The sequence below is a fragment of the Microcaecilia unicolor genome, chromosome 4 (assembly GCF_901765095.1).
Source record: "Microcaecilia unicolor chromosome 4, aMicUni1.1, whole genome shotgun sequence".
Classification (NCBI taxonomy): Eukaryota; Metazoa; Chordata; class Amphibia; order Gymnophiona; family Siphonopidae; genus Microcaecilia; species Microcaecilia unicolor.
In genome coordinates, this window is record NC_044034.1 from 176,439,318 (window position 1) to 176,455,155 (window position 15,838).

The 15,838-nt window shown below is 47.0% G+C and overlaps 1 protein-coding gene across 3 annotated transcripts in view; it reads left to right on the top strand.

The window, feature by feature from the left end:
* The window catches only part of SBF2 (SET binding factor 2), a 919,918-nt gene that overhangs the window by 732,112 nt on the left and 171,968 nt on the right, over positions 1-15,838 (top strand). For all 3 annotated transcript variants that reach the window (XM_030200990.1, XM_030200991.1, XM_030200992.1), the window contains exons 18-19: positions 4,941-5,111; positions 13,630-13,865. In XM_030200990.1, the coding sequence (XP_030056850.1) occupies positions 4,941-5,111; positions 13,630-13,865 (407 nt within the window). The remainder of the gene's footprint in view (positions 1-4,940; positions 5,112-13,629; positions 13,866-15,838) is intronic.

A 15,838-nucleotide genomic window follows, 5' to 3' on the forward strand; every position in this document is an offset into this window, starting at 1 on the left:
GTAAAATACTTATAAGACTGTGGGGAAAACATGTATTTGGCAACATGTACAGTGGAAAAATATTGGGAAAAAAACAGCATTACTCTTGGGCTCTACACATGTAAATGCCAGTACTTACATGTGTAAGTGGCAGCTTGTGCAAACTGCACATTTAGATTTTACAAACTGCACATCTCTGGAGAGCCAATTAAAGAACCAAGCTACAAACCAAATTATTGAATTTTTGAGGTGATGTTAAATGCTGACAAGGATAGCATAATTGCCCACCAGCCTCTCCTCCCCCCCAATCCAGCATCACTCCTCCAAACCCCAAGTCCAACCAAGTATTTAGCTGGCGTGTATGACTCGGAACTTGTGTAAATGCTGGTGGGCAAATTTCTTTCAAGTATGCATGCATTGTCATTACAAAATTTCAGGCATCCTTTTAAGGCTGGCCCAAACCACATCTGTTCAAAAGCTGTGTATGCTACAGGTATACACTTGTAAGTAGCAGCTTTTCTAAACTTGTATTATGCTATTGTTTATATATATATATACAGTGGTGGAAATAAGTATTTGATCCCTTGCTGATTTTGTAAGTTTGCCCACTGACAAAGACATGAGCAGCCCATAATTGAAGGGTAGGTTATTGGTAACAGTGAGAGATAGCACATCACAAATTAAATCCGGAAAATCACATTGTGGAAAGTATATGAATTTATTTGCATTCTGCAGAGGGAAATAAGTATTTAATCCCTCTGGCAAACAAGACCTAATACTTGGTGGCAAAACCCTTGTTGGCAAGCACAGCGGTCAGACGTCTTCTGTAGTTGATGATGAGGTTTGCACACATGTCAGGAGGAATTTTGGTCCACTCCTCTTTGCAGATCATCTCTAAATCATTAAGAGTTCTGGGCTGTCGCTTGGCAACTCGCAGCTTCAGCTCCCTCCATAAGTTTTCAATGGGATTAAGGTCTGGTGACTGGCTAGGCCACTCCATGACCCTAATGTGCTTCTTCCTGAGCCACTCCTTTGTTGCCTTGGCTGTATGTTTTGGGTCATTGTCGTGCGGGAAGACCCAGCCACGACCCATTTTTAAGGCCCTGGCGGAGGGAAGGAGGTTGTCACTCAGAATTGTACGGTACATGGCCCCATCCATTCTCCCATTGATGCGGTGAAGTAGTCCTGTGCCCTTAGCAGAGAAACACCCCCAAAACATAACATTTCCACCTCCATGCTTGACAGTGGGGACGGTGTTCTTTGGGTCATAGGCAGCATTTCTCTTCCTCCAAACACGGCGAGTTGAGTTCATGCCAAAGAGCTCAATTTTTGTCTCATCTGACCACAGCACCTTCTCCCAATCACTCTCGGCATCATCCAGGTGTTCACTGGCAAACTTCAGACGGGCCGTCACATGTGCCTTCCGGAGCAGGGGGACCTTGCGGGCACTGCAGGATTGCAATCCGTTATGTCGTAATGTGTTACCAATGGTTTTCGTGGTGACAGTGGTCCCAGCTGCCTTGAGATCATTGACAAGTTCCCCCCTTGTAGTTGTAGGCTGATTTCTAACCTTCCTCATGATCAAGGATACCCCACGAGGTGAGATTTTGCATGGAGCCCCAGATCTTTGTCGATTGACAGTCATTTTGTACTTCTTCCATTTTCTTACTATGGCACCAACAGTTGTCTCCTTCTCGCCCAGCGTCTTACTGATGGTTTTGTAGCCCATTCCAGCCTTGTGCAGGTGTATGATCTTGTCCCTGACATCCTTAGACAGCTCCTTGCTCTTGGCCATTTTGTAGAGGTTAGAGTCTGACTGATTCACTGAGTCTGTGGACAGGTGTCTTTCATACAGGTGACCATTGCCGACAGCTGTCTGTCATGCAGGTAACGAGTTGATTTGGAGCATCTACCTGGTCTGTAGGGGCCAGATCTCTTACTGGTTGGTGGGGGATCAAATACTTATTTCCCTCTGCAGAATGCAAATAAATTCATATACTTTCCACAATGTGATTTTCCGGATTTAATTTGTGATGTGCTATCTCTCACTGTTACCAATAACCTACCCTTCAATTATGGGCTGCTCATGTCTTTGTCAGTGGGCAAACTTACAAAATCAGCAAGGGATCAAATACTTATTTCCACCACTGTATATATATATAGGCTGTTATTTTCACAAGATTGTAAAGCACTCTGGGTCCACTTTGAAGAAGGGTAGTATATAATTGCTGCTGTTTGTATTAGGGAGAAGGAGTAGCCCAATGGTTAGTGCAGTGGACAGAGGACTGGGGAACTGGGTTCAATTCCCACTGCAGCTCCTTGTGACTTTGGGCAAATCATTTAGGGGTCCTTTTACTAAGGTGCTTTGAAAAATGGCTTACGGTAGTGTAGGCATGGGTTTTGGGCGCGCCGATCCATTTTTCAGTGCGCCTGTAAAGAAGGGCTTTTTAAAATTTTGCCGAAAATAGACGTGCAGCAAAATCAAAATTTCCGTGCGTCCCTTTTGGGTCTGAAACCTTACTGCCAGCCACTGACCTAGTGGTAAAGACTCATGGGGTAACCGGGCGGTAATGACCTACACGCATCAAATGCCACTGGGCACGCGTCAGAAAATAATAAAAACATGCCAAAAATGAAATTACCGCAAGAGGCATGCAGTCACTGGGCGGTAACTCCATTTTGGCTTGCATTGGGCACGCGTAGATGCTTACGCGGCTTAGTAAAAGGGCCCTTTAACCCTCCATTGCTCCAGGTACAAAAAAACACCTTAGATTGTGAGCCCACTAGGTACAGAAAAAGTACTTGCATGTAATTTATATAGCGTTGTATATGTCTAATAGCACTGTAGGAATAAGTAGTAGTAGTCGTAATTAATCTGGTGAATAAAGGTGTGTTTATTTGTTTCCACTGCCTCTCCTTGTGACTGTGGGTGAGTCACTTAGATTAATAAATAACATACTTTTAATCACACAATCACAATTACAAATTTTAATCAAAATAAAAAATGAAAGAATAAAAAGTAATGAAAAGATAATAAATACAAAATACATATTAAAAAATTACAAATTAAAGAATCTAAAACAGCATGCAGGAAGGCTACAAACAGCTTTACAGTTTTTACAGCCTACTTCAGAAAAGGAAGCTAGTTTGTATGCTTTAGTTTATGTATATATACCCTTTAAATGTAAACTACCTAGATGCCTTTTGTGCGTAGAGCAGTATATCAAGTGGATAAATAAAAATGTGATGTCATTGATGTATAATATTGCAGTGTATGAACTAGTGCTGTCCAATTCACGATTTGAATCGATTTATCGATTCGTTTTGGATGATTCGATTCATTTTGTAAAAAAAAAATCGGGATTCTCGATTTAGGATTTCTCCACCTCCCACCCGCCTGCCCACTGTCACCAAAGCCGCTGCTTCTCTCCCTCCTGCTGTTACCCAAGCCGCTGTCACTTACCATAGCAGTGCCCGAGGTCTCTTACATCTTTCGCTGCTTTCTCCCATCCGCTTGGTCATTTTCACTGCCCTGAGGCGTTCTTCCTGCGGCACCAACGATTCACATAGCCTTCTGCCAGCATCGGGGCCTCTCAGGCGCATCCCACCTCTGTGGAAAACAGGATGTTGCATTACAGTAGGCGAGACATGCCTGAGAAGAGGCTCCGACACTGGCAGAAGGCTATGTGAATCACCGGTGACGGAGGGAGAACGCTTCAGGGCAGTGAAAATGACCATGCGGACGGGAGAGAGTGGGCAACTTCCCTCTTCCTCCCTACGTTCCCTAATACACCTTACCTTACATGAACCTATTCTACTACAATAACACCTGTATTTGTTCATTCCGGAACTGGCTAACGCCACTACAATACTATGTAAGCCACATTGAACCTGCAAATAGGTGGGAAAATGTGGTATACAAATGTAACAAATAAATAAATGTAAGACTCGAGAGAGGGGGGAAAAGTCTAAAGCTGTTTCAGTTGGATAGGCAGTGCCTTAAAAGCTGGAGGAGAAAAGAAATAACAATTAAATATCACTAAAACAGCTTCAAAATGTATTGTAGCTGGTAGAAATCGCAATTATAAACTCTGTTAGTTGTGCTCATTTTTCTTCACTGTTCTATACAATACAGATGTTCAGATTTCAGTGAGGATATCCTGTTTCCTGATGGATACATCTTAGCTGCTGTTGTAATCTGCCTTGGGAAGCCTGGTTTTATAAAGGTGATAGAATATATTGAAATTAAATGGAAGTAGAATTAAACTCTCCTTTCATTTGGGGCACGTGGAATTGCATCTTCATCTGTTTTGTAGAAGTTTACCTTTTAGATACAGAAATTGATTATTCTGTTTTTGAACATGTTTCTGCTGCTGGACAAATTATAGCTGCAAGACGCAGTTGTCTGAAACCAGCCAAAGTGGACAAAATGATTTTTCTTAATAAAAACTGGAAGATGTAGGACTTGACCAAACTTCACTTTTCACATGATGTAACTTGTGCTCACATTAAAGTTTGCCTTTGTTTAATTGCTGCTGCCTGTTTTTTTTTTTTACCCTTTGTGTTATAATATTAGCATGTGGGCCTCACTATTTCAATCTAGTTAAATTGAATCAAATTGCAGCACTAGTATGAACACTATAGGATTCTGGATGCTGGATGTGCTATTGACATCACTCCTTTTATATATTTTGGCAATGTGGAACTGAAATGGTGTGAAATCAATGAGTGATACTACAGTAGCAAAAGTAAAAACCAAGTTTCCCTTATCATAATACCATATTTTAAAAATGCTTGCATTTTTTAAGACAGGGTGAAATTACATCGTTTCTTATTCCACTTTTTCCAGCTGATTTAAATATTGCAGCAGATGGTGCTGCTGCAGCAACAAATAAATTCTCCTTTGCTCTAAGTGGCAAAAACAGTAAGATTTACCAATGTGTCTCTTTCGTCATTTGTAGAAATTATCTCCTGGAGTCAGCCAGTTTGCCTATACCTGTGTACAGGACCACACAATATGGACTAACCAGCAGTTTTGGGAAACAACCTTTTACAATGATGTACAAAATCAAGTGCGTTCTCTCTATCTCGCAGCCAAGGAAGACAATCAGAAGACACAGCCAAAACAACAGGTAACAGGAACACACAATGTTTGTCCTGCTGTCAATACACAAGTCTGTATTGTAGCTACTGTGATAAACCCTGAAAATCTGAGCGAGTTCTGTCAAACTACAAAAAATAAATAGTTGTCCATCTAAAGAAGATGTATTGAGGTGGCTCAAATGGAAAGAGCTTTGCAGTGCCATGCAGAAGGTTCCTGGCTCAGTCCCCAAGTTAATGTCCTCTACTCCCCAGGTCAGGTGGAGATGCTATGAAAGCAGCATTCACCAGATTAGATCTGTAGGGGACAGGATGGGATATAAAATGAGAGGTCTCCAGGTAATTGGAAATGGCAGTTCTAAGTACCCTATCCAAGCTCTTGTTCCAGCTAGTTTGGAGATACATGGAAACAGGAGAAAACCACAACTCAAAAAACCCCCCAAACTTCTGGATAAATAAGAGTAAAAGATACATTGAAATTTCAGATTTGGGAGACTTCAGATGAGCAGATCCTAAAACGTTTGCTTACTACTGTCTGTAGCCTTGGCTTAAAAGTTAAAAGTTTTGTGTATGTTGGTTGTTCATAACAGGCACAGGGATTGCTCAGTAGCTTATTAAATTCTGATGAGGTGTCAGTGCTGATACACATGACCTTGAGCAACTGAATCTAGATTTTTAATACAATTAGGTGTTTATGATTTAAATTACATTAAAAAGCTTTTGACCCAGTTAGACTGTAGGTTAGATAGCAAATTTTTTGGCCTAGCAGTTGTCATCTTTGTCCTTCGGGGTTCCAGTCACTCAGAAGTTAGGCTGGGATCTGGCACAATGAACCTTGATTTGCATTTATCCAGGGATTTTTTCATCATTTATTTCCTCCCATCTTACTTTGGTTTAATCATTTGTAATAGCATTCCTGATCCATGAACCACACAGCAAGATGTCTTAACCTAGCAGTCAGGAACTCTAAATCCAGCCACTGGGTGTCACTTTTATGATGCGTATTTATTTATCACCACTTATACCTCACAGAACTTGTAGACACTATCCACTAGAGTGAACAACCATACATAAAATTAATATGTAAAATAATTTCTCCGAGGACAAGCAGGCTGCTTGTTCTCACTGATGGGTGACGTCCACGGCAGCCCCTCCAATCGGAAACTTCTCTAGCAAAGTCCTTTGCTAGTCCTCCGGCGCCCGCGCGGCCGTCTTCCCGCCCGAAACCGGCTCGAACCGGCCAGTCTTCTTTTGTCCGCACTCGGTACGGTCGTGTTTCGCCGTGTCGAGCCCCGGAAAGTCGACCTCGCGCGTCCAAATTTATTTTGACGTGTTCTTTTTCTTCGGAAAAGTCTTTAAAAGTGTCGGGAAGTGCTCCGGAAACCCCCTCCCGGGTTTCGGGCCAACCCCTTCCCGTACTTCCAGCTTTTTGCCCCGAAAAGTTTTCTTTCGTCGTCGGGGTAGGCCTCTTTTTGGCCTCGGTCGAGATTTTCTCCCTAAAAAATTTTTGGTGCTCTTTTTCCGTCATTTCGGATTTTGATTTCGCCGGCGTGATTTTTCCGCCCATGACATCGAAGCCTTCCAGCGGCTTCAAGAAGTGCACCCAGTGCGCCCGGGTAATCTCGCTCACTGATAGACACTCGTCGTGTCTTCAGTGTCTGGGGGCCGAGCACCGCCCTCAGAACTGTAGTCTGTGTTCCCTGCTTCAAAGGCGGACTCAGGTAGCGAGATTAGCCCAGTGGAACGTGTTGTTCTCGGGCTCTTCGTCGGCATCGGCACCGGGATCTTCGAGTGCATCGACGTCGTCAGCGTCCAGACCATCTTCCTCGGCCGCCACTGCATCGAGTGCATCAAGGCATCGGGCCTCTGCATCGGCGCCAAGGTATCGGGCGACTGCATCGACGTCGGTGGTACCGGGACCTCGTCTGCTGATGTCGTCGGACGGTGGTGCATCGTCAGGAGTGCAGGTGAGGGCTGTCCATTCCCCTGCTGGTGGCGGTGAGCCTTCGGGTGGGTCTCCTCCTACCCTGAGGGCTCCTGCGGTACAGCCCCCCCGAGACCGACCTCCTTCGGTCTCGGCCCCAAGGAAGCGACGGCTGGATTCTACGTCCTCCTCGTCGGTGCCGGGGAGCTCCGGTGACATGCTTCGGAAGAAGTCGAAGAAGCATCGACACCGGTCGCCTCCCCGCGTCGGCACAGAGAGCTCTTGGTCGCCGAGGGAGTCGGCACCCAGCAGGCATCGGCACCGAGAGGACCGCTCACCCTCTGTTCAGGAGGCGTCGATGCGCTCCACTCTGGACAGCCCGGAACAGCCTCCTCGCCCGGAACAGGTTCTGACGTCGACGCCTGCATCGACCTCTTTGCCTTTCTCTGCAGCCGCTCTGAACGAGAGCCTCCGGGCCGTTCTCCCAGAGATTCTGGGAGAGCTGTTGCACCCTACCCCTCCGGTACCGGCGGTGCTTGCGCCTCCGGTACCGTCGAGCGTGGCGCCGGCTGGCCCATCGCCCGGGGTGAGGTCCCCGACGTCGGTACCGCGTGCGGTGCCGACTGCGGCCACCTCCCAGGAGGGCTCCCCGACTACGTCGGCGGAGGGAGCTTCGCCGATGCGGGCGAGGGAGTCTACCTCTTGACGCCCCCATCGTGGACGTGGCTCCACGGAGTCGAGCCGGGCGAGGTTGCAGACACAGGTTCGTGAACTTGTGTCTGACACCGATGGTGAGGCCTCGTGGGAGGAAGAGGAAGACCCCAGATATTTCTCGGACGAGGAGTCTGAGGGTCTTCCTTCTGATCCTACTCCCTCTTCTGAAAGGCAGCTTTCTCCTCCTGAGAGTCTGTCTTTCGCTTCCTTTGTCCGGGAGATGTCTACGGCCATCCCCTTCCCGGTGGTTGTGGAGGACGAGCCCAGGGCTGAAATGTTTGAGCTCCTGGACTATCCTTCTCCACCTAAGGAAGCGTCCACTGTTCCCTTGCACCATGTCCTAAAAAAGACATTGCTTGCGAACTGGACCAAGCCACTAAGTAATCCCCACATTCCCAAGAAGATCGAGTCCCAGTACCGGATCCATGGGGACCCAGAGCTGATGCGCACCCAGTTGCCTCATGACTCTGGAGTTGTGGATTTGGCCCTAAAGAAGGCTAAGAGTTCTAGGGAGCATGCTTCGGCGCCCCCGGGCAAAGACCCTAGAACCTTAGACTCCTTTGGGAGGAAGGCCTACCATTCTTCTATGCTCGTGGCCAAAATTCAGTCGTACCAGCTCTACACGAGCATACATATGCGGAACAATGTGCGGCAGTTGGCGGGCTTGGTTGATGCTCTTCCCCCTGAGCAGGCCAAGCCTTTTCAGGAGGTGGTCAGGCAGCTGAAGGCGTGCAGAAAATTCCTGGCCAGAGGGGTGTATGACACCTTTGATGTTGCGTCCAGGGCCGCTGCTCAAGGTGTGGTGATGCGCAGGCTCTCATGGCTGCGTGCCGCCGACCTGGAGAATAGACTCCAGCAACGGATTGCGGACTCGCCTTGCCGTGCGGATAACATTTTTGGAGAGAAGGTCGAACAGGTGGTAGAGCATCTCCACCAGCGGGACACCGCATTCGACAAGTTCTCCCGCCGGCAGCCTTCAGCATCTACCTCTACAGGTAGAAGATTTTTTGGGGGAAGGAAGACTGTTCCCTATGCTTCTGGTAAGCGTAGGTACAATCCTCCTTCTCGACAGCCTGCGGCCCAGGCTAAGCCCCAGCGCGCTCGCTCTACTCAGCAGCGTGCGCCTCAGCAAGGCCCCACGGCTCCCCAGCAAAAGCAAGGGGCGAGCTTTTGACTGGCTCCAGCAGAGCATAGCCGACATCCAAGTGTCAGTGCCGGGCGACCTGCCAGTCGGGGGGAGGTTGAAAGCTTTTCACCAAAGGTGGCCTCTCATAACCTCCGACCAGTGGGTTCTTCAAATAGTCCGGCAAGGATACACCCTCAATTTGGCCTCAAAACCTCCAAATTGTCCACCGGGAGCTCAGTCTTACAGCTTCCAGCACAAGCAGGTACTTGCAGAGGAACTCTCCGCCCTTCTCAGCGCCAATGCGGTCGAGCCCGTGCCATCCGGGCAAGAAGGGCTGGGATTCTATTCCAGGTACTTCCTTGTGGAAAAGAAAACAGGGGGGATGCGTCCCATCCTAGACCTAAGGGCCCTGAACAAATATCTCGTAAAAGAAAAGTTCAGGATGCTTTCCCTGGGCACCCTTCTCCCCATGATTCAGCAAAACGATTGGCTATGCTCTCTGGACTTGAAGGATGCCTATACACACATCCTGATACTGCCAGCTCACAGACAGTATCTGCGATTTCAGTTGGGCACACGCCACTTCCAGTACTGTGTGCTACCCTTTGGGCTCGCCTCTGCGCCCAGGGTGTTCACAAAGTGCCTAGCTGTGGTAGCAGCGGCACTTCGCAGGCTGGGGGTGCACGTGTTCCCATAGCTCGACGATTGGCTGGTGAAGAACACATCCGAGGCAGGAGCCCTGCAGTCCATGCAGATGACTATTCGCCTCCTGGAGCTACTGGGGTTTGTGATAAATTATCCAAAGTCCCATCTTCTCCCAGTGCAGAAACTCGAATTCATAGGAGCTCTGCTGGATTCTCGGATGGCTCGCGCCTACCTCCCAGAGACGAGAGCCAACAACTTGTTATCCCTCGTCTCGCGGGTGCGAGCGTCTCAGCAGATCACAGCTCGGCAGATGTTGAGATTGCTGGGCCACATGGCCTCCACAGTTCATGTGACTCCCATGGCCCGCCTTCACATGAGATCTGCTCAATGGACCCTAGCCTCCCAGTGGTATCAGGCTGCTGGGGGTCTAGAAGACGTGATCCACCTGTCCACGAGTTTTCTCGAATCCCTGTATTGGTGGACAATCTGGTCCAATTTGACTCTGGGACGTCCTTTCCAAATCCCTCAGCCACAAAAAGTGCTGACAACAGATGCGTCTCTCCTGGGGTGGGGAGCTCATGTGGATGGGCTTCACACCCAAGGAAGTTGGTCCCTCCAGGAACGCGATCTGCAGATCAATCTTCTGGAGTTGCGAGCGATCTGGAACGCTCTGAAGGCTTTCAGAGATCGGCTGTCCCACCAAATTATCCAAATTCAGACAGACAACCAGGTTGCCATGTATTACGTCAACAAGCAGGGGGGCACCGGATCTCGCCCCCTGTGTCAGGAAGCCGTCAGCATGTGGCTCTGGGCTCGCCGTCACGGCATGGTGCTCCAAGCCACATACCTGGCAGGCGTAAACAACAGTCTGGCCGACAGACTGAGCAGGATTATGCAACCTCACGAGTGGTCGCTCAATTCCCGAGTGGTGCGCCAGATCTTCCAAGTGTGGGGCACCCCCTTGGTGGATCTCTTCGCATCTCGAGCGAACCACAAAGTCCCTCAGTTCTGTTCCAGGCTTCAGGCCCACGGCAGACTGGCATCGGATGCCTTCCTCCTGGACTGGGGGGAGGGCCTGCTGTATGCTTATCCTCCCATTCCTCTGGTGGGGAAGACTTTGTTGAAACTCAAGCAAGACCGAGGCACCATGATTCTGATTGCTCCTTTTTGGCCGCGTCAGATCTGGTTCCCTCTTCTTCTGGAGTTATCCTCAGAAGAACCGTGGAGATTGGAGTGTTTTCCGACCCTCATCACGCAGGACGAAGGGGCTCTTCTGCATCCCAGCCTCCGGTCCCTGGCTCTCACGGCCTGGATGTTGAGAGCGTAGACTTTGCCTCTTTGGGTCTGTCAGAGGGTGTCTCCCGCGTCTTACTTGCTTCCAGAAAAGATTCCACTAAGAGGAGTTACTTCTTTCTATGGAGGAGGTTTGCCGTCTGGTGTGACAGCAAGGCCCTAGCTCCTCACTCTTGTCCTACACAGACCCTGCTTGAATACCTTCTGCACTTGTCTGAGTCTGGTCTCAAGACCAACTCTGTAAGAGTTCACCTTAGCGCAATCAGTGCATACCATTACCATGTGGAAGGTAAGCCGATCTCGGGACAGCCTTTAGTTGTTCGCTTCATGAGAGGTTTGCTTTTGTCAAAGCCCCCTGTCAAGCCTCCTACAGTGTCATGGGATCTCAATGTCGTTCTCACCCAGCTGATGAAACCTCCTTTTGAGCCACTGAACTCCTGCCATCTGAAGTACTTGACCTGGAAGGTCATTTTCTTGGTGGCAGTTACTTCAGCTTGTAGAGTCAGTGAGCTTCAGGCCCTGGTAGCCCAGGCCCCTTACACCAAATTTCATCATAACAGAGTAGTCCTCCGCACTCACCCTAAGTTCTTGCCAAAGGTTGTGTCGGAGTTCCATCTGAACCAGTCAATTGTCTTGCCAACATTCTTTCCCCGTCCTCATTCCTGCCCTGCTGAACGTCAGCTGCACACATGGACTGCAAGAGAGCATTGGCCTTCTATCTGGAGCGGACACAGCCCCACAGACAATCCGCCCAATTGTTTGTTTCTTTTGATCCCAATAGGAGGGGAGTGGCTGTAGGGAAACGCACCATATCCAATTGGCTAGCAGATTGCATTTCCTTCACTTACGCCCAGGCGGGGCTGGCTCTTGAGGGTCATGTCACGGCTCATAATGTTAGAGCCATGGCTGCGTCGGTAGCCCACTTGAAGTCAGCCTCTATTGAAGAAATTTGCAAAGCTGCGACGTGGTCATCTGTCCACACATTCACATCTCATTACTGCCTGCAGCAGGATACCCGACGCGACAGTCGGTTCGGGCAGTCAGTTCTTCAGAACCTGTTTGGGCTTTAGGATCCAACTCCACCCCCCGAGGGCCCTGTTTGTTCTGTTCCAGGCTGCACTCTCAGTTAGTTGGTAAATTTTTTTAGGTCAATCTCAGTTATGTCCTCGCCGTTGCGAGGCCCAATTGACCATGGTTGTTGTTTTGAGTGAGCCTGGGGGCTAGGGATACCCCATCAGTGAGAACAAGCAACCTGCTTGTCCTCGGAGAAAGCGAATGCTACATACCTGTAGAAGGTATTCTCCGAGGACAGCAGGCTGATTGTTCTCACAAACCCGCCCGCCTCCCCTTTGGAGTTGTGTCTTCCCTTGAAGTGTATTGTCTTGCTACATACTGGACTGGCCGGCTCGAGCCGGTTTCGGGCGGGAAGACGGCCGCGCATGCGCGGTGCGCGCGGGCGCGCGAGGACTAGCAAAGGACTTTGCTAGAGAAGTTTCCGATTGGAGGGGCTGCCGTGGACGTCACCCATCAGTGAGAACAATCAGCCTGCTGTCCTCGGAGAATACCTTCTACAGGTATGTAGCATTCGCTGTATGACAATACTCTCTTCTCCATAAAGGAAGAACCAGGATACACAAGATTTCAGCCAGGAATTGAACACACATAGCTTTGCTCTAAGCCACTAGACTAGCCAGTAATTGTAATTTTCAGTCTTGCAGCTACTTGAATATTAATAGAGAAAATGGCACGAGCAAGGCTGTAGGCAGTGAAAAATGTGCCAATGTCATCAGACTCGAGAAGTTTCCTATTATCGTTTAATAGCTAATTACAATTTTATTTATGTTTTTTGATAAATTTGAGCTCAGTTTTATTTGTCATTAATTTTATCTACTGACCACTTGCTGAATGAGGGCTGAGTAAGGTCTCTGTGGCAATACAATAGGCAGGTACAAATGGGGAGACCGGATGGAATAAGTGGTCTTGATTTCCAGACATTTTCTATTTCTGTGTAGTCTGAGTCAATAGCCTTTGATGGCCACAACTTAGCATTATGAGATCAATTTTCAAAGGAATTTGCCTGGGTAGTTAAGCTCTGGAACTCTTTGCCAGAGCATGTAGTAACAGTGGTTAGCATATCTGGGTTTAAAAAAAGGTTTGGACAAGTTCCTGGAGGAAAAGTCCATAATCTGCTATTGATATAGACATGGGGAAGCCACTGCTTGCCCTGGGACTGGTAGCCTGGAATGTTGCCACGATTTGGGTTTCTTCCAGGTACTTGTGACCTGGATTAGCCACTGTTGGAAACTATTGGTCTGACCCAGTATGGCTGCTCTTGCTCTTATGTTCTTATATTCTATGTTCATATGGGTGGGATAAATAAAATAAATACATGTGAGGTTTTAGACTGCATTTTTAGCAGCATTCACCAGATTAGATCTGTAGGGGACAGGATGGGATATAAAATGAGAGGTCTCCAGGTAATTGGAAATGGCAGTTCTAGGTACCCTATCCAAGCTCTTGTTCCAGCTAGTTGGAGATACATGGAAACAGGAGAAAACCACAACTCAAAAAAAACCCCCAAACTTCTGGATAAATAAGAGTAAAAGATACAGCCCAGCATCCTGTTTCCAACAGTGGCTAATCCAGGTCACAAGTACCTGGAAGAAACCCAAATCGTGGCAACATTCCAGGCTACCATAGGATTAAAATGTGTCCTGCTGCAGATAACTCGCATTAATCTTTAGTAAAGAGACTCCCTGAGGGATTTTAAAATTGCTTCCTGTATGGTCTACTAAAGTGCTGAATTGAAGACGAGTACTATTGAATTGTAATGTCATTTTTTCTGTAGGAGAAGACTGTCATGGATCTGGCAGCTGAACAGTTACGTTTGTGGCCAACATTCAGCAAGGAGAAACAGCAGGAACTTATACAAAGTGAGGAGAGCACAGTGTTCAGTCAGGCGATTCATTTTGCCAACCTTATGGTCTACCTGCTAGTGCCCCTAGACACCAGTAAAAACAAACTATTGAGATCTACAGGAACGACGGACTGGGAGAGTGGAAGCAACAGTATCGTGACAAACAGGTAAATGAGTTCTGGCATACAGCATAGTTCATGTTACATGGCAATACAAAATGTCTCCAGCAAGTAGACTGACTAAACAGAGCCTGGTAGATCTTAGGGTGGCAGAAATAGCAGCACCTGCGAGTGTGCTTATAGTCATTTTAGGGACACACAGGCTTAACAAACAGCTAAACATGGGAGCATAAAGGCAAAAACTGGGGAAAGGTCCTTCTATACAAATACTTTGTGTTTCTGTTTTCTGCTTGTTGTAGCTTTCTACAGTATATCCTGTCTTCTCTCCCTCTCTTGGGTAACTTAACTGACCACAGTCTACCAGATCAAAGGTATAGACAGTTGCAGGGAATAGATATACAGATTTGTTATGCATGAATGTGAAACTCAATAATATTAAATATTTTAAAAAAGGCTGAATTATTCATTCTTTTGATTATCCAAGCCCAATCAGACATGTCCTCTTTCCATATATAAAGATCTCTATAGAAATGCATGACTCGTACATGTGTTCATAAAATCTCCATTGGTACAGTTACCAGACAGATTTTGCCAGGCTTTTATCACTGAAAACTGTCTTTCATTTTGTACCTCTATCGTCAAGGGCTTGCTAACTCTTGGGGAGTCAGTTTGTTCTCTGCTATTTACAATTGAAAATGCAGGCACAAAATAGTGCCTTGAATGGGAGAAAAGCAATAATGTTCACCTGTAACAGGTGTTTTCCTGTAGACAGCATGTTTGATAAGGTACACAAGTGAGTGACATCATCCGACAGCACCAGGACAGAAATCTCTCAAAGCACACAAACCTGAGCATGCACAACCCTTCCTGTGAACAGCAGTCTCCTCAGCAACTCAGTTTGTTCCAAAGCTTAAACAGTGGGACAGCTCTTGGGGGAGATGAGAGGGATTCTGTGCCTTATCAATCCTACTGTCTATGGAAATACCTGTTACAGGTAAGCAAAATTGTTTTTCCCATCGATAAGCAGGTTTGAGTCAGGCACACAGGTAGGTGAATCCCAAGCTTAGGGCTGCTCAGCATTGTTTTATATTAGTCGTTTTAAGTAGTCCACACAGAGAAATGCAAGAGTTGTTAGTTCATGAGGACAGACTGTTCAGCGCTGTTCGACCAAAAAACTATCCTGTGTTGAAGCCTGGTCCAGATAGTAGTGTCTTTGTAAGTAGAATATCAAAGACCATTTACAATCCAGAGTATGAAGTGCTGTTTGTCGAGAATTTGAATGAGGCTTCAGATAGAAGGCAGTTCTGATTATTTTGTCATTAATGTGGAAAGGCTTGGCAACATTCAGAAAAATCTAGGGATGTGTCCAAAGGACAACCTTGTGATGATGGAATTAGGTATACAGCTTGTACGTTACTAAAGACTAAAGTTCACAAACTCTTCTAGCTGAAGTGATAGCTACGAGAAATAGCACTTTCCAAGTTAGGAACTCGAGAGATGTTTTTTCTAGAGACTCAAAAGAAGACTTTTGAGTGACTTGGGCTTGGATTGTATGGCATAGGCCATAAGCGTCTGTGCTGTCTTGTCCAGGAGAAAAGCTCTGGATTAGATGGTATCTAAAACAATTCCTATGAAAGGAATAACACTGGCTGAATGAATAGTGAACTTGTGAAAGTTGACAAGGAATCCCAGAGACTATAGGAGAGCAATTGTCTTCTACAGATGAATCAAAGCTTGTGACTCTGAATGGGCCACCAGGAACCAGTTGTCCAGGTAAGGGAATACTAAGAGGCATATTTTCAAATCACTTAGACTTTCAAAGTTCCTTAGTAATCTGTGGAACTTTGTAAGTCTAAGTGCTTTGAAAATGAGCTCCTAAGTGTCTTTGTTTATGAAAGTGAGCTGCTGCCACAACTACACACTTCAAAAACACCCTGGGAACCGATGAAAAGCCAAAAGGAAGGATTTTGTAACAGAAATAACTGGGCTGAAAGGGTAAACCTGAGGTACATCTTGGAAGA